The sequence below is a fragment of the Leptonotus elevatus genome, chromosome 8 (genome assembly GCF_054856555.1).
Source record: "Leptonotus elevatus isolate MCC_2025b chromosome 8, RoL_Lele_1.0, whole genome shotgun sequence".
NCBI classification, from domain to species: Eukaryota; Metazoa; Chordata; class Actinopteri; order Syngnathiformes; family Syngnathidae; genus Leptonotus; species Leptonotus elevatus.
The window spans coordinates 11,554,723-11,574,731 of record NC_141246.1 but is presented as its reverse complement, the minus strand read 5'-3'; the positions used below and the strand labels follow the sequence as shown (position 1 = coordinate 11,574,731).

Genomic DNA, 20,009 nt, shown 5'->3' with positions numbered 1-20,009 from the left:
AACGCACCCACGATTGGGAACGGGAAATTTGAGGGCGAGTCTGAACTCACTGTTCTTGGTCTTGCTTTTTGTAACATACGTTTCCCCCCATAAATGCGACTTATACTCTAGAGCGACTTAAATTTTTATTTTTTTATCTGCATGTATTGCATTCACTGGTGTGACTCTGGAGCGACTTACATACTGAAAATTACGATGCACGCCTATGGATTTAATGGTGTATTCATTTATTAAATTTTGGCACTTTTGGTCCTCCATACACACCTTCAGAAATATGGCAGGGATGTAGAGCCTATGAACTATTTTTTCCAAAAATACTATATATATAGTAAAGGACTTAGTGGGTCAGGAATAAAATGAAACTTGTTTTATTCTGTAATATTAAATATTAATTTGAGCTGCCTCAGCCATGTTGTACCACACGCATTACTACTGCACATGATGACAGTGGGTCATTTGCAAGGACTTAGGCTTTGGAATCACAAGGTCACGGTTTGAATAACATGGCAAATGGAAACTAACTGTTGGAGAGATGCTCGTCTGCTTCCTGACTACTGTCGAGATGCCCTTGAGCAAAGCACTGAGCCTGTTCCCCAGCTCAAGAGGTACATAAGGCTTTGCACACCATTTTCAGTCTAACATCTCTCTTTTGCCTGCATGTACGTGATCTGGTTTTCTGCGTGGTATGCAACACAAATGCACAGCACTGTGAGGTGAATTTCCCCTTGAGGGATTATAATGAGTTAAGCAAATGGAAATGCTTGGATGTGTCCCGGTGTCTGACAAATATGAATGATATTGGTAAATGATTATGTACCATATAAGTTGAAAAAAAAAGAAAAAAGGTCAGCTCAAATTCAAGGGTCTTTTGTATGACTTAACTTAATTAATGTATAGAGAGCAGGGGTGTCAAAATTAGTGTTCATTTTGAGTTAATTTAAGGTTTATTTAACGCCACAATTTTTTTTTCCCTACTTGGAAAGCATGTACTGGGGGAATTCCAGTCGCAATGCAGCAGACACAACCATGTCAAAATTTAGCAGTAATACATTTAATAATAATGTATATAATTGTGTAGACTGGGATCAAGTTGTATTTTACAATTTTAAAAATGTGCAGAATTTCACATGTTACTTCATGTTAAAGATTAGAGAGCTCTTAATATGAAAAGAAAAATGCACTGAGCTGTCACCAATGTCTTACAAATACAGTTATGCCACCAATGTCTTACAAATACAGTTATGCCATCTAGTGGCAGAAAAATTACCTCAACACAACTCAATATCACACTCGTTTTTTACAGTACAGTACATTTTTTATTTTAACTCAATTTGATGAATTACTATGAAATTACTGATCAATGACTAAAAGATGCAGCCATATTTCTATTAGTTTTAATTTTTTTTCCACTTTTATGTTGACAAGAGTATGAAAAGTAAACAAATGTAAAATTTTTGATTGATCGGGAGTTGTCTATTGAAGTCATGCGATTAATTACAATTAAACATTTTAATCGCCTGACACCACTCATAGAAAGTGTTAATATTTCTTAATAATAATAAAATTGATAATAATAATAATAATGTGTGTTGCAATGTCAATGAACTGCTACAAATTTGCATTAGTTGCTAAATCACCAAGCCCAACCCAGGACTGATTCATTAATTAAGAGGTTAAGTATTTTGTCCATATAATGCATACAACAGCAGTAATTTCCGCAACACCAGCAATGCTCTTCTCTGTAAAATAAATAAAAAAATAAAATAAAATAATGACTGCCTGGGCGTACCATATTGCATCTGTTTTCTTACCGGCTGGTCTGCTCTGTTGATTCCAACCAAGAAGAGCGACTCAGCAATGAAGAGGCTGATGCAGAGGTTCTTATGGATAGTGTTGCGGTCGCTCTGCAGTCCGCGGAAAAAGCAGAAGGTGAAGATGCAGATGAGCAGGCAGACCAGGGACAGCAGGATGCCCACCCAGGTGATTACGTCCAGGAGCAGATCGTGGATGCTGTCTGCTTTCTGTGAACATTACAAGATAAAAACGCAAAGAGTGTATATTTGACCAGAATATGAAACACACAATGACATGAAATGACCCTCCCAGGCGTGAATGATGGCAGTCTGGCTCTGTGTCATTGAGCGTTCAGAGTGAGGGCGTCAGACAGTGTTGCACAGGTGTTTCGGCTCTATTTATCAGTGTCCTGCAAGCTGGCAAGCTGATCTGTGTTCAACACAGCAGCGGCATGATCGATATACTGTTTCAAAGCCTCATGCTGCATTCACATACGGCCGCCAAGTAAGCAAGCCCTGACGATGACCTCTCTTTGAAATAACACTCGACCTCTGGCTGAGAGGCCGAGTGTCCATATGAACAACAGCTCATTTTTAATAGAAGCAAAGACAATGGTAAAATGGCTTATCTCACACAAGGTTTCACTCATAAACTTTGTCTGCATTGATTTATTGACCTCTTAAATAACTCGATACATTTGATCTACGCATTTACACGTTGAGTAGTGTATTTACAAGCTAAATTCTAACATTTGTACCATAACATTTTATTCATTTATTCCCAACAGTCAATGGTCTTCATTTCATAATGTAGCGCTAACAGTGGGACTGGTTGGTGGAAGGTGGGAAGTCGGAGTCGTCCAACTTCCAACCAGGAAAAATGCACCGTGTTTCAGTTCTGTGGGGTTGTGTTTGATTTTGGGTGTTCTTGTTGTCTTTTGTCTGTGTGATCAGTGTTTTGTTTTGTGTTCCGCGTCTCTCCCCTTGTCTCGTCATGTGTAACCACCTCCACCTGTGTGTGTCTTCCCTTCCCCGTGTGCTGACCAATCAGTGCCTTCAGCCACTTGTGTCTCACCCAGGTGTGTCTTGTTGAGTCAATCAGTGTGGGTGTATTTAGGCCCCGCCCACACAAAAGCCAGTTTCAATGTATCCTCACAAGTTTTTTACCGTTTAGGCCATTCGGCCACACGATGGCGCGGTTTCGGAGTTTGAAACCGATCACTTTTGAAACCGGGCTCCAGAGTGGAAGTATTTCAAAACGCGCCCCGTACGCGTCCGTCTGGACACCATATGCAGGATACTCCTCCAGTGATGACGTAATGGTCGCAGCTCGATGACGACGCATTGTCGCAGTTTGATGACGTATGCGCCAATTCTCGCGTGACTGCGCGCAAACCGTCAGTTTGTCAACAACAATGGCGGATAGTCTTGTCGTAGTCGTTTTGCGTAGCCTCCTTAGCTTGCTTATGCTTTTGCAGCAAAATATTTTGCTTCTTTATTCCCACGTTCAACAAGCGGTGTTGTACTTGAATCACCTGCCATTGTCACTTCTCCTGTGTTCGTCTTTTTCATGTTGTTTTGATACATGCAAAGCCATGTTTGTTCTGTAGATTGCAATGAAGTTAGCTTCCCTTCCATTTGGGTCCACAATCTCTCACCCCACCACCAACCCGTGACAGTAGGTCTCAGTTGCAATTTGATGTCACTCGATAATGGTGACCCCCATTGAGACACAGACCGTGAATAGCAAAACATAATTTACCCTACTATAAACATATATTTATCTCTGTATTCATTATTACATTAATTCTAAATGAGTAACTTCACATAACACAACGTGATTTGGACTGACTGCGTTAACCAGAACAACAAACAAGTGATCAAAATCGGCAATCTTTGTTGTTTACATTCGCATCGAATGCTTTGAGGTTAGAATTGGGACATTTTGAGTTGGATAAATCCGACTTACTACTTTTCTTGAATGCAGCATTATATATGACTAACAATTGGCCCCTCGCGGCTGAAGCCAGAGGGCAGCTATCTTCTGTTGCCATTTTTACAGGCAACTTCTGTCATTTTTTGTCACTCAAAAACTCTGTTATCAGTGCGTGTTTTAACAAACTTCACTGTTTACATTGACCATTCAGAGTATTGTATTATATTTTATTATTTTATTTGTTATTCATGTTATATTATTCAGAGTATATTATCTCAATATCTGGGAAACGATTTACTCGCGAAGGTAGTCATTTTTTATTTCTCATCAGGGTTCGTTCAAGGTCACAACATTCACTAAACGTTCGCCAAATGTTTTAAAGATTTTGCTTGTTGCAAGGAAATGAATAACATGTACAATATTTTCTTGGGACAAGATAAACCATTAAAACTGTTGGCATACGTCTGGCGAACGTTAAGCAAACGTTGCAACAATGAACACACTTTTTGAGTAGCACTCAGAGATAAACCTTAACAGAAAATTAATAATCATATTTTTAGCAATGAAATGTATATGTAGCGCTTTGCCCAGACTTATTGGTACAACACACTGTGGCATTTTCACCACAGTAAACAACATGAAAAGACCGCAAAGAAATCAATGTATTTAAGTTATGCGAACTTAGTGTAACGTAAGATGGCCGCTGTTGGCATCACGTCTCGCAACGGTGACTAAGCGGCATTGTTATTCCATTCATATATATATAAGTCTGTGGACAGAGCGCTAGCCCTTGATGATGTCAGCATTTTTTTATACTCTGATTGGTTGCCGGCTGCCCACAATAATACATTTAATATTCTGCATCTCTGTTGAGTATAATGTGATTTAACTCAATGTTTGTGTTTTGACATGTTATTAGATTAGTATTGATTTTTACTGTAAATGTGCCAGATAATGTACCAAGCACAGTTGCGTGCTGTTGCATTTTTGTATGGTATTGATGGTTTGGTGCAACGGAGAGATGGATTAAGTCAGGTTAAATCCCTATTGAATGCAGTACGAAGTACGAAATGCATGGCCCGCCACTGCTAACTGCGGTATCTAGATTGTGTGCTTTAAGTCCCTGGTTTGTGATCATTTAAATAGTAACATCTGATATTATGATCAGGATGTCTTAATAGAGTTTGTCAAATCACTTGTATAACTTTCCAAAGTATGATAACTAAGTGGCGGAGTCTAGAGAGTTCTAAATCCATTTGCCAGATGTGTCCCATTCTCTTCCTGTCCTCCACCCCCCTCCTTTTTAAGATGTGTTACTGCAGCTTTGCATGGAAATCAAATGATTCTTTCCAGAACCATGCTGGTCAGGCTCAACCAAAGTCACCGCCTACCTTGACCTCCACGTGGGCCATGAGCACGGCAAAGCTGGTGAGGTGAGTGCAGGAACAGCTGGTGTGAGTGCGATTGGTAGCCAGCAGACGACAGTCCTGCGTGGACCAAAATCCCGTCATGGTGCGCTTGGAGTAGCTCCAAAAGGAACAGTTGGGATTGAAGTTCTCTTCGGAATGCTGGTGAAGAAGAAACAGGAAGTGGATTTAAAGATGGGACAAAAAGCAGGAGGCAGGGATGGAGAAGATGATAGAATAACGGGATTTTGCGAGGATACATTTGGAGGGTTCGGTCAAACAAACAGGATGGGGTCGAATGATTAGAGGCAGTCAACGAGGCAAGAGGACAACAAACAGAAGGGACAGAATACACAGCAACAAATGTCATGTCAAGAGGTGACACAGCAAAGACTGTGCTCGTGTGTGAGATTGTGAGTGAAGGAGCTGGTGGTGGTGTGAAAACGGAGGAATGTGAGTGTTATTTTCCAAATGAGCACCTAAAACATGAAGTGTTCTTTTACTGCCGACAAACTGGACTTGTATGTTGCATGAGCAGCAAGAAACAGTCAATCTACACACGCACGCACGCACACACGCACGCACATACTCACCCACATACAAAATAATAAAAATAAAAAAAATAAAAAAGAGAGCAATGATGATGACATGTCAAATCGGTGAAATTACCGAATGAACAATACTGAGCTCTTAGAAAAAAAATAAAAATAAATAAATAAAAGAAACAGTCAATCTAGGATGGTAAAAAATAAAATAAAAAAATTAGACATAAATGTTTTTCACATAGCAGCGATGATATGCATTACATAAATTTGAGGCTGCCCGATGGGAGACATTTTGATTTTTATGTTTTTGGGATGAAACTGAATGCAGTCATCCCAAAAATGTAAAAAAAAATAAAGCAATGAGAAAAAAATGGACATACGTGTTTTTCCACATAGCAGTGACGATATACAATACATATATCAGTCATGTTCCAATAGTAAAATCAGATGTGATAAAACTGTTAACAAACTGTTAAAAAAGTTCTCGGCCAGCCGACATGAGAGGGCCACACTATTTAGCCCAATTGGTTCTCAGGGACTACAATGACTTTTTAAAGCCTATTAGAGTATATAAAAGTGACACATCATAAAGGGAATGACAATTTAAAGTACTAATGTGTTTCGGAGAGTTTTTAATCACAAATAAGGCCCCTGACCCTCGTTATTACAATTTACTTCTTGAGTGTTGTGTTGGGATTTGCTACTTAAAAATATCCCTTCATTGTACGCTTTATGGACAAAAGTTTTGGGTCATGCAATTATAAATCAAGGGACCTTTAAAGCTCTTAAAACTCGCACTCATTATCATTGCAATGTATCTTCAGGCATTATAATAGGTTTGGATTTTTAACATAGTTTTTATTTTGTTTTGATGTCTGTTTGTTTTTTAATTCAGAGTGTTTTAGTTAGTTTTTACAGCAAGTTTATTGGGTATTTATTTTATTTTTTTAAATAGTTTAAATTTTTTCGAAAATGGTTTTGTTTCGTTTTTATTAGTTTTAGTGTTAGTTCTAGTTTTCTTAACATATATTGAGCATTTGCAAACATTTTTATTCTATTATTATTATTATTGTTAACCAAAATATTTATTTACATTTTAGTTGCAGCTATTTTTTGTTTTAGTTAAATAACTATAACAACTTTATTTTCAGTTGTATAAATTACTTTTTTAAATATGTGAAATTGAACATAACATTTTTAAAAGCCTACAAACCAAATGGCAGGTTTTGTCAAATATTTTCCTAACTTTGTCCACCATTAATGTGACTTATAACTTACACAACTAAAAAAATACATTTTAGAGAGTGGCGATTAAAAAGAAATAAGTGAGATTATGTGGTTGAACAATTGTTTGTGCTTACTCACCTGTAGATGTTTAACGGTGAAGATTACAGGTTCCGACAGGTAAACCTTGTTGCTCTCCTTGTTGATTGATGCCATAATGACGGGCGAGTTGACAATGACCGAATAGTTGGGGTAGACGGCCTCGCTGCTCAGTCGGACGCTGGCGTTCTCCGTGGAAAGATAGGAACCCAAATTCCTATAAAGGACGAAGGCCATCCGGATCTCACCTGTTGGAAATCAAACAAAGAGTTGAGTTGGATCACCACGAGCAGGAGCTAGCGTGAGAGATTGGTTGGCGCGAGGGGCGGAGATTTCCTCGTTACCGTTTCGACCGTGCTGTTTGAGAGTGCTGGCTGACAGCTGGATGGAGTTTCCGTGTAGCTCAGACTGAGGGAATGTCAAGTCGGCGAGGCTCCCATCCGTGCTAAGCCTAGCCACTTCCAGCTCTGAAACACACACACACACACACACACACACATCAACACACCATCAAGTCAAGTCATTGCACAGCATGTTACATCAGGTTTGTTTTGTAGACTCCTGTACAAACCGTGTTTTCTCACTAAGTGCTTCACGGACGTCGTTCCTCAAGCGATTCTCACTCATACCACACACTTAAAATTATCTAACACTCATTAAAGTGAAGTAAATTATGTTTGAAACACTAAGGTGGCCACATTGTCTTCAGGTAGATAATCCTTACATTGTGGGAATCTAACTTGGCCGTCGGAGTTTGTTAGCACATCCTTGATTAGGGCGGCGTAATGTAATAGATAAAGATTCTAATTAACAACTAATTAAGCCTTTGGTGTGTCACTATCTTGGGTTTCGGAGCGATTTGATGATTTAGACACTGCTTTCCATGTGAAAACAGCTCACACATGAAATCAACCACACAAAGACATCTTAGATCAAAAGTGGAGGTCTAGCGGGAGGGTTGATGTTAGACGGCGAGGTCAAAAGAAGAGACTTTAGTTAGAGCATTGGGATAAAGAGTTGGTCGGAGAAGGGGTGAGATATAATTATAATTAATCTGCAGTATTTGGTGTACTTCAGTGTGCTGTAATTTTACCTTGAACAAACACCTTCCACATTGTAGGGATTTAACCCTGGCTTTTGATAAAGAACATAGCATCACTGTCATCGCCATGACAACCCAAGATTACCTTGAAACATTGTTCAAGCAATCCAACAATTTAGTTGTGTAAAGTGCTTGTATGATTATTTCAAAAAGTGATGAAATGCCTCTGATTGTGTATATTGGCTTAAAAACAACAACAAGACTCTTGTTGATGATTGTAATTAACTACGAAGTCTTAAAAGGAAGGTGTCACAGTAAAAAACAAACAAAAAAAAAAAAACATCAAAGTCAATTATTGCTACTTTCAAACCATTATTTTCAGTTTCAGATAAAAAGTTAAAATCATTAGAAAATTATTTTGCAACAATTTTTTTTTCATTTTGATTACTTGATATTTCTTTAAACTCAAAATTAAAGCTATTAAAATAACTGTTAATGAATTAATGAATTATTAATCAATTTAACACTATATATATATATATAGTGTTAAATTGATTAATAATTCATTAATATATATATATATATATATATATATATATATATATATATTATACAACCCTCCATTGTGAGTCTTTGTACACATACCAGAAAATAACTGAAACCAACAAAAGCTATCTTGCTGTTGAGCTGCCCAATAAACATTTGTCCCCTATCCAATTTCTAATATCACCTCAGGAATTATGTCAACAAATTTTGCACAACTTTAGAAGGGAGCCCAACATCTTTGTTTTCTTACTGTGGCTCTAACGACAAGACCCAGCCACAAACACACGCACATCCATCCACATCTCAGCGGGATATCAAAACAAGCTGAGCCTAAGCTAATTAAAGCATCCTTGTCATGACAATCCACATCATAAGAAACACACTTGTTCTTTATTGTTATCACACGTGTGCATGCTGATGCCGCTGCGCTACCCTTTCAAATCACTCTCTTGCTATCGCTAATAATTAATTCATCTGCCTATTACTGAAGCGTACGCATTCAATAATGTCACATGCTTCTCGGGCTTCTTCGGGATGTCATTCATATTCCTGTTGCACAGATCCATGAAAGACTCAGAGGGGGAGAACGTAGGGATAGAAGGGCGAGGAAGCAGAGGAGCATGATGAGGAAGTGTGATCAGGCCAGTTATGAATAAAAAGAAGAGATAATCGCGGCGGATCTGCCCACTGGATTAGCTGGGAGGGAAGATTAACGGCACAAAAAAGAGAAATGAGCACACAACAAGATTATGTCCTGTTTTTAGTTCTTTGGAGATGAGCTAGCCTACATTTTGGTGTTAAGGAGCAAGGAGGGGAAAAGAAAATGACAGTTTGTGGCAATGAAACCTATTTCAACTGAAGTGGGTAAAGTGTAATGTTAAAAGCACATTAGGTGAATAGCTGTGATTTCATTGCCTAGTGATTTGAAAGGAAAACTCAGAGCATCATGTGACATTCCACCACCGCCATCAGCCTCGAGCACACCCTCGCCGAGTCGTCATTGCTCTTCGTCTCTGGCTTCATTTCCCTTCCTGCTCCTCCTTTTCACCTCCGATGGCGTAACATACAAGCGGAGTGAGCCTTCGCACCGGGGGTGCTGCTTGATGTGATGTGTGGGAAACGTGAGATCAAACCACACAAGGGTAGAGATGAGGAGGAGCAGCGTGAAGGGGGAAAAGACAAGAATGACACTCGATGTTGTGGGTGCAGATGAAATGACTGGCGAACACACAAACTACAAATCACAGCGTCTTGTTCTTGTGAAGCGATCACTGATTACCAGTAAGGAAATTCACTTTGAAGTCAGACGGCTCGAAATAGCTACCTCAACCTCTTGTATTAGATATTTATTCAAAGTGATTCGGGTACTTACATAGATACATAACAATCATTTTTGTAAGATTGAAAATTTAGTCCAAACAATAATCTTCTGTCTGAAGTCTGGGAACCGACAGGTGCACAATTAAAAGAAATAAGCCTTAGCTTATAGCTAAACATAATTTGCTGTAGAGGTGTCAAAATCCATCGATTAATCGACCAATAATCGATGATCAAATTAATCAACAACTATTTTAATGATAATAGTAATCATTTAGAGCCATTAACTTCAGATTGTACAATCCTCTGATGTCAACTGTCTTTTTCGGAATATATGTCGCACCAGTCAAAAAAAATGCATCATGAAGAAGAAAAAATATATATATGTCACTCGAACTAGAAGTCGCTAAGTCACTTTTTTTTTTTTTTGCGAAATAGAAAATGTATGGATTTATTTTACAAAAAACAAGATCCATAACAGTAGAGCTCAGACTGGCACCCAAAATCCCCGCTCCCTAATCGTGTAGACGGCAGCTGACAAATTTCGGTCATACTCGAAACTTTTCTTTTTCTTTATACTTTAAAACGGCTTTCCTTAACTAGAATTGTGCATCGCATTGTGGATTAGGGTAGGATTCTGGTCATTCAATTGAGCTTTTTGATGTTGTAAATTGTAAATCCATGTCGTGCTGGAAGCCGCATGCTCAAGACGGCGGTAATACACCAAAAGTATTTGCCGACAACCACAGTTGAAACGTCATTGATGGATGCCCACCTTTTGGCGAGTGCATTCACATTCTTGGCACATTCTCTATGACGCGAAGCCTTGAAAAAATACACGGACAGAGAAGGACGTATCAACGGCCGTAAACCTGCTTCAGTCGATGCAGTCCATGTATTGATTTGAGGCTAAATCACTCGCCGAAAATGCCGAAGCACTCACCGAAAGATGGTGTAAACGTAAACAATGGAAGTGTTCGCCTCTGTCAACCACCAAAATAATGTAAAAGAGGAAATGTTAAGTAGTCACGGCAACTATTGTGTGACATACGTCGTTAGCTTAGCATGTGGCATCTGCCACAAGGATTTACTATTTACAGCACCAGGATTTTACTGTTGTTCCCTGAATGTTCTAGGACGATCGCTTGAAAGTTGGGCCCATTACATGATCCCATGAGAGACCTCAGCTACCACAAGCAACTTCTGTTATATTTAAGTTGAGCTAACCCTTAAAATGAATGGGATTCCACCTTAAATATAGATCAATAATGCAAATGGCGAGCGGCAGAGAAATATACAACGCTGGCAAGACATCTTCCTCAGGATGTGGTAGAGCAGGAGCCAACCCTACATAGGTTCTGTCCCTTTACGGGGACTAAATCAAAGGCAGGTCCTGAGCATGGACGCTTTTAGGCTTTTCACTCGGCCATATTTCAGACTTTTTCTCTGCAGCCGACTGATCAGAATGAGGGGATCAGTGAGAGGAGAAATGATGGAGGAGCGCGAGGCAGAGAAGAGAAGGCACAACACTATAATAACTAGCTTTGTTTTTCTTTGCCTAGAAATATGTGCATGTGTGTGTTATGTATGAAAAAAACAGGTGTCTTTGACAAATTCATTCCCTGCTTTGGGAGCCTCAAGGTCATTTTTTTCCTCTGTCTGTGTTCACTCAGCAAATGTCTCAGTGGAGTCAAACTTGTCATTGAAGCTGTTCATCCTGCCTTGTCTTTGACAGTAACCCGCCCGCTCAGTGTAACACATGTGTGTATGCATCTTGCAAATTCAAGAAGCCGCTATCCCCTTGCACATGCTGTCACATAATTATTTTAGGCAAATGTGATAATCACTGTGAAAAGCAATTAAAGATCTTTATTAAAGATGTACTTTGATTCTGCAGCTCAGGGCGTCGGTATCAAAGCGACAAGTATTGTTAAGCAACTTTCTACCTTTTCAATTTGTGCTCTAATAATGTTGACACGTTCCAAGTGCTAAAATTAACAACACCTCACATTTGCCAGAGTTGTTTTTCTTATTAAATACAGGCCAGCTCAATGATTCAGTGTAATAAAAATATTACTTCATTCATGCGGAATTCTAATGGGCTACTTCAACTAAATCACATTTAGGAGAGAAGGTGTTTATCCTTGAGCTACATTTTTTTTTCATGCTAACAATTCATTTAAAAATAAAAACAATAATAACCAATACTTTTAATAAGTGCAAGTAAGTAAAAAAAAACTAAGTTGTCTAATTGGTTACAAACCATCCTGAAAAACAACTTGGAGGACAAGAAATCCAAATCCGATTCATCCATCGTGTATTGCAGTATGAATGTAATATCTAAACCTTTTATCCACTGTTAAATGACTTTCCTTTTCGACAGTCTACATCGAGGAGCTTTTGTCCACAAACTACTCACGGATGTTGTCAGTAGTCTCCTGCACAGTGTCGGTCTTGAGGAGGTTGTCAGCTAACATAAAAGCGCCGGTCTCCACCGTGTCGAGAAGCAGCGTGGCCGAGTGCAGTTGCTCGCCGGTGGACAGCTCTCTCCACGCCGTCTGGGCTCGCGGCTGCAGCAAATTATTCACCGTCTCCACCATGGCCTGAGGGGCGGCACAAACATTGAAGGAAACACTTAATAAATGATTGGAACGTGACCAGTTAATGCCAATTCATTAAAAGTGCATGTAACATTAGTGTTCCGTGACAAGCGTAGTCAATAACACGAGACAATGGGAATGTAGTAGCCTCTCATTTATCATGTTGATAAATTATGTTGACAAAAAATGTAAGGGATGCAAATGCAGCATTCCCATGCAGACATTGCAAAATAAATAAAACAACATTAAAAAGCACATTTTCAAAAAAAATGTGACCCAATCATTTGCTGGGTTTATAAACTTGTTTCCCCCCCAGGTACAGCTGCCTTTCACACAATAAAAACAAAAACAAAAAGAAAAATCACAACAAACCTTTTATTTTATTACTTACAAGAATGGACAGCACAGAAGACTACAGTAGCTACAACAATAAAGCTGACTGCATTTATTCATTTATTTTTTACATCTCAATCAAATGGTTTGCCTTAGGCTGGCTGCTATGCTGTCCTTATGCATGCTAACATATTGACATCATCATGTTTCTATGCGGCTTGTTGCTACATCATGCCAGCTATCCTCTTGCATGCTAACGCCATCTGTTTGTATGGTATGTGTTGCTACGTCTTGCTATCCTCATACATTTGCCATCTGTTTATATGTTTTTATCTTTATTTGCTTAAATGCTACTTTTAGCTATGTCACACTATCCTCATACATGCCAATAGCCTAATACCATCTCTTTATATGTTACTTGTTGCTACGTCATGCTACCCTATACAAGCTAATACCATCTGTTTTTATGCAGCTTGTTTCTACGTCATCATTGTGCCGTTTAGAGTAAAAATTCAAAAAACAGCGTCGCACACTCTTATCACAGATGCCAGAAATACCTTTAATTCATGGGTACAACCTGATTTCCTCAATTTGATTTTAATTGGATTGCTGCCCTTTTCACCACAGAGGAACCAAACCAGTCGATTCAGGTTTTCATGTATACAGACCTATTTTGGATCTGACCAAAAGTTTTGGAAACTCACACCTAGAGTCCAATTAAAAGGGACTAAGGATGCTTGTGTAAAAGCAGCATTAAAAATCTTCTAGCTGTTTGTTCGGGAAAATCAAACTAAACTAATGAGCTGATTGCGGCTTCATGCAGGAGTAACTTTTATGTTTCTAAACAAACACTGCTATCTTGAGTTGGTGTTTGTGCTGGATGGTTCAGAGAAGAAATGATATATATACGATTGTCTACTGGGTCACATTCAGCCATGCATAGCAGCCTGACGTTCAAAATTATTAGCCAAGTAAACGGAAGAAATGTAGTAGAAGAAATATCTTTTCAGAAACAATACTTATTTTGTCTCCAGCCCACATTCCTTCATGCTCTTAAGAATTCGCCTCCTCATTTTCAGACACATTTTAAAAGACCCTGGGAGAGATAGAGAAACTGAGAAAAGGAGGGGGGCCGGGCGTAGAGGGGGAAGAGACACGAAGGGAGTCATGGGACAGCGATAAAACAGTCCAGTGCTTCCACGGTGACAGGCATCCCCTGGGAGAAGTAGAAGAGCGAATACAGGTGCTATCATAGGCACACATCGCACCCTCCCATCTGCCTCTCAATTTTCCCTCTATTTCTCACTCCCGACTTGTAAAGCAACCTCTCTGCAAACGTCCTGCCATCGCTCACTTGTGCTGCCTTTCAAGAAGGAAGCTGGAGGAGACCAGGTGGCCTTATACAAGCATAAGGGGTCTTTGGCGAGGAATGGCAGGGGCGGGGGAGATGGTGAAATATGTCCGTTTATTGGCAATCTGAAGGGGGCCGTAAGGACATAAAATTAAATGGTACTTAGTATCTGAATTTAGATTTTATTATGCTTTATTATTCAAACTATGTCAACTCTTGCATTATGTACACATTTATGTCATTTTTTTTTAATTCACAAATAATGAAAATAAAATGATAGGACCCCATTGGTGGAGATAAAAGTGACAACTAATGCATGTTAATTTGCTAAAATCACACAAGATGACCGCTAAATTCAACCCATACTGTTTTCTGTTTATTCATGACGGCAAATAATCCTCGGCATAATCACATATGAAATGAATCCCGGATGCTAAAATTATAGTGTGATGCCCCGCTCCAGCTAGCAGCTAATTAGCTGTGATGCACGTTGCATGAGTTGCGGGATGGGCTGCTTGTAAACCAAACTAATTAAGCCAGTGATTCGGCAAACAAATAGAAGTTGGACATAATATGAAGCACACAAATGCGTGCACGTGCAAAAACAATAAATTTTTCCTGTTTAGTCAACATCAAGCTTCAACAAAGCCTCTGATAGAGAACTTTACACACAACAATGAAACATAGAACTTAATTAATATTGACCTTGTCAAATTAGGGTGTGCCATTCTTTTTAAGCTGACATTAAATATGATTGTGCGAGAACATAATGAACATAACTTAGGTTGATAATTGGTCAACTGTTATAGGTGACTGACTCTGACCTTCAATAAGATTTCCCAAGGTCAAAAATGTATCTGCAACAAACCATTTTGACTCGTTTCTCATAACAAAGCCCCTGAATCAAACTTTTCAGATCTGCAATAATTGCTTTCAATATATCACTTATATATCATATAACAACAAAACAAGGACAAAAACAACTGTATTGTATAAGGCATATGAAGAAATGTGGCAGGTACATGGATAGCGTTACTTTTTAATGTAACTTTAAGGTCAACGGTATATTTTTTTAGTATTGTTTCTTTGATTGTATTATAATATGAAATACAGTATATTTAATCTAACAATCACTGCAATGATCTCATGTTAGAACCGTTAAAAAAATCTGCAAACTTTAAAAAAAATTATCATTAATTGCAGCCCGAAAATGTAGCTCGTTGTTTCAAGTCAGCTTCTGGTTCAAGTTCTTTATTCACTACAGATAATTTATTCTGTACAGAAAATGTACCTTTAATGATGGTATTATTAGGAGCCGAACAGTTTAATATGCCAATATTAGTCAAAAATCATAAAAAAAAAAAAAAAACACGGACTCGCATATTACAGCATAGATAAATAAAGATAATTTATTTATATTTTTCCTCTCTATTTTAGTTAAATTTGTTAGTTTAATTAAATACTAAAGGGCAAAGTATTGCAAAAAAATAATAATCTAATATTGGGGCTGTTATTCATATTTCTATTGCTGTTAGCATTAAGGAAGCAAAAATTTAGTTATTTTATTAATTATATTTGTTTTGTTAGTTGGCCTATTAATTGGTTATCGAAATTTTGTTTAGCCAAATATTGGAATTGGCACAGGCTAAAAAAAAAACACAAAAAAACTTCATATTGGTTGGGCCCTAGTTATTATGTGCTATCATTAGCAATTAATGACATTTATGTGACGACAGTGACCATTTTAATAATTTGTCATAATAATTGGGAAACTGATAATCAATATACAATTTTTTTCCCCATAAATATCTGCCAGTATTCACATTTTCAATTGATCACTACAATCCTAGGAAATCACAATTGTCCCATCACTGGTGAGCTCTTTTCAGAACGGGCCTGCAAACGACTCATGTGGGCTTTGTGGGCACCACGTTGGTGACCCCTGCGCTAGGAAAACGTATCAGTAATGTCTTGTGATAATGTGATTGGGACACAATTGGTTTGTCCACAATCCTAGCACATATATTTAGATAATAAATAATATCGGTTACAGTATTTCTTTGTGCTTCCTTATACGTATTGGGAATTACATCTGATAGAAAACAAAAATGACACGATATAAAAAAACGTGTGTGGGTGCCTTTTTGTTTAATATGCACACTTACAAATAGGGGTGTGTGTGTGTGTGTGTGTGTGTGTGTGTGTGTGTGTGTGTGTGTGTGTGCGCGCGCGCATGGGGGGCTCAAGATGAGAGGCATTGCAGTGCATCATTCTGCTCCACTTGCTGAGACTATTCTCAGTGCAGGCTCTGTTTTCCATTCCCTCATGCTGTACTTTGATGTGTTTCAGATAACCACCAACTGCCACCCACCCTCCCATCTAACTCTCATTAAACTTCTCATAGCTTTTTATTGAACTTTTGATTATCTTGCATTTTCTATTCCATATAATTTTTTTTTCCATTGAAGTGTAATTCTCTGCTGCCGAGATTACATCTACAGAGGAGAAGGACCGGTATCTGGGAAAAAAAGGTATGCGATTTCCTTCAGGTCCAGAGATCTACACGTCATAAAATTCATGGAGTTGATATTTGTGTGTGTGGGAGTGTGTGTGCGTGCGGGGGTGTGCGTGCGTGTGTGTATGCCTTAAAGCACAGTTGCCTTTGGTGACATCTACACAAGTCTGACGACTGGAGGGCTAAAATTATGGCGCTTTTTTACGGGGTTATTCACTCTGTGGAAAGAGATAACGGTGTTCATTTCTGCATTTGTGTATGCACATAACAGGGATGCGCATGTGCACATTGAACACACACGCACATGCACACGCGGCAGTAAATGGGGCAGAAGTGAAATCCTTTGAAGCGTTGGGGTAATCCAGCGTAAACAAGAGCGGCAAGACAGACGAGAGGCGGCCTGTTCTACTTCTCGCAGCTACACGAGGGCTACACGTGCACACGCATGAGCGCTCGCGCGTGGACGGCCAGTGCGTACGCTCACGCACGGCGACGCTCACTTTTAAACTGACAGCATTCGGATGTAAAAGTGGGGGAAAAATATTTTCTCTCTCGGTTGACTGCGCTTGAAGAAAGTGCATGTTTTTGAGAATGTTTTCATCCGAGAAGCAGACTTTTCTGTCATTTGTTGTTGGACTTCTCTTCCGTCCTTCCTGACAGAAAGAGTTTAGAGCTAAATCCGGTTTTACATTCACAGCATGTCATGTTCTGACACGCAATCCATAAATAGAGGGCACATTAGACATTGCTGTCTCCTCACTGCCCATTCTCAACACATTTCTGTTTCTGCAAGTGAACGACATACTAACTGATCCTTGAGAATTCAGATATATGGTATGGAATTGATTGTTGATTAATCGGATCTTGGCTGCAACCAGCAGAACGACGTCGACTCAACCTCCCGTTCATTTAAATCCACAAAATCCTCAGCTTTTTGCTATGTGAAAAACATTAGCAAAATCAATGGAATAGTGTATACAGCTGAATTAGAGAGACTAATCCATGTGTTTATCTCCAGAAGGTAAGACTATAGTGAAGGCCTGCTCACTGGGCAATCTAACCGAGCTATAAAACAGCTGCAATACATCCAGAATGCAGCTGCATGAAGCTGTAGTGTGGCCCTCATTTTCTTCTTGTAAAAATACAATAGAGGAAAATGAGGGCCACCAGGCCCCAAAAACAAGGAGCTGACAGCTCCTTCCCATGCAAAAACACTGAGAAGTAGTATACATGGTGATTTCTTCACAGTATTCTATTTTTTCCGCGGGTTTTATGCGCTGGGAGCCCAAATGATGTAAATATAAACAAATAAATACTAGAAATCACTTAAATTATGGGCCCTGAATTTAGCAGTGAGGGAGGTCCGGTGTGCTCACGAAAATGTTTTATCAACAACAACACAAAAAGAAGACTAGGCTTAATATAAAAAACAAAAACGATTCAAAGAAACAAACACTCGGACTAAACTTGCATAGACAGAATTACCAGGACGAGGAAAGCAAACAGAATGATTCAACAAGGTCTGAACAGAAACCAGGAACTAAGGCCGCGTCCAGACGGAAGCAAAGACAGCTTCGTTCCTCAAACAAATCTTGCGTGTGTCCAAAAGAAGACGCTGAGGATGTTTAACGGCTGTAATGTATATGCCAAGACTGGTGTGGCGCTGTGGCGCAGCCACAGGGAGTTAACGAAAAGCGTAGAAAAATCTGCGAAGGAGAAAACTACTTTTTTTTTCTAACTTTATTGCAATCTAAGGGTCTGCATTTGCCGTATCACCTTTAACAGAAACCCCTGACGTAGCAGGAGTTCAGTACATTCAGAGATAGGGGGGAAAACAAATAAAACAATTCTCCCATCCCACGATCACAACCCTGCATGAAAGTGAATGGAGTGACATTAGATTCTGGAGGTTAAAGTGCAAGTCAACCCGAAACATTTCTTGACAATAATATGTTATATGTGACCAACATGACATTCTGATTAATATTACATTGATGGAATATTGAGTCATTTTATCCATCTGAGAGGGCGGCCATTTTGCTACTTTCTGTCGACTGAAGATGACATCAATGTTGCTCAGGACTCAGGCAACGACCAATCACAGCTCACTTGCTTTCTGAAGCTATGCTATGATTGGTTGAGACCTGAGAAACTGTGATATCAATATTCACCCGACAAGAGTGGCAAAATGGCCTCCTTCTCAATTTGGATAAAAACTCGTATTCCACTAACACAATAATAACCAGAATACTTGTTTCAGACCAGTGTGGCTGCATAGAACATATTGTCCAAAAAATAAAATAAAATTGGGGCTGACATTTTTTGGACTATGACTATGAAATTGATTGATGATTCAGCGGTTAAACAGTAAACCAGTACGCAAAAGCAGACTAGTTAGGCACTAGTTTTTACTGACTGGCACAAGTTCCAGCTGAAACATTTGTATTTGCTTCTTACTCTCGCGCACTCATTTTGTGCGCCCTCAAAAAATAATCAGCAATCGATTTATTGATTACAAATGCTCCCCATGGGCCTTCAAAGAAAAGTAGTCAAATGGCCGTTGTCTTTCTGTTGAATTTCCACCACGCATGCTCTCCATCAGTCTTCCTCTCCTTGCACCTTGCCCACGCTACCTCTTTCCATCAACCAGCCTGCGGCATCAAAGCCTCTTCAAATAACCAACTTCATCATGAATAAATTGCCAATTTAGTATACATGAAACGAGTCCCCAGTTCCCCAAACGGAATGCGTGTGTGTGTGAGTGAGAGAGAAGAAGAGAGAGAGAGAAAGTGGGAAGAGAATTCAATTATTTTTCATCTCTATTAAGAACCCAAACCTCCTGCACGCTCTCCTCACTTGACAATTAGTGCAGCAGATAATTAACGAGGAGAGGGCAGCAACACACCACATCCCTAATCACGCGCATTTCTATCTGGCAGAGTAGGGGGACTGCCGCTATAATTTTGTTTTGCATTACACCGGCTAATTATATAATCGATCACTTCCACCTCCCCAAACGCAGAAGGCGCGCGTGACGTCATGTTGGGAAACCGGAAGGAGCCGCTTGAAGGCGCCGAGCCGATTGGATCGGCGACGTGAAAGAGCGAAGGGATGGCATCAAAAAAAAACGGCGCAGCGCTGTGATGTGGCACGGCAAGATCATCAGGGGAGTTTATATTTATACATCGGCGACGCGTGTGTCGCGTGTGTGTCAGCTCGCATACAGTTATAAGCCATGTTCTATGATGTGACATTGCTGACTGGTGCTGACGTGGATGGATTTTGCAAAGGAAGGGAGGTTG

General features: G+C 39.4%; 1 protein-coding gene across 11 annotated transcripts in view; it reads right to left on the bottom strand.

Annotated features, from left to right (window-relative positions):
- Positions 1-20,009, bottom strand: part of adgrl3.1 (adhesion G protein-coupled receptor L3.1) — a 175,540-nt gene that overhangs the window by 32,241 nt on the left and 123,290 nt on the right. For all 11 annotated transcript variants that reach the window (XM_086083290.1, XM_086083282.1, XM_086083281.1 and 8 more), the window contains 5 exons: positions 12,328-12,511; positions 7,348-7,470; positions 7,046-7,251; positions 5,121-5,297; positions 1,812-2,021 (listed from right to left, as the gene is read on the bottom strand). In XM_086083290.1, the coding sequence (XP_085939416.1) occupies positions 1,812-2,021; positions 5,121-5,297; positions 7,046-7,251; positions 7,348-7,470; positions 12,328-12,511 (900 nt within the window). The remainder of the gene's footprint in view (positions 1-1,811; positions 2,022-5,120; positions 5,298-7,045; positions 7,252-7,347; positions 7,471-12,327; positions 12,512-20,009) is intronic.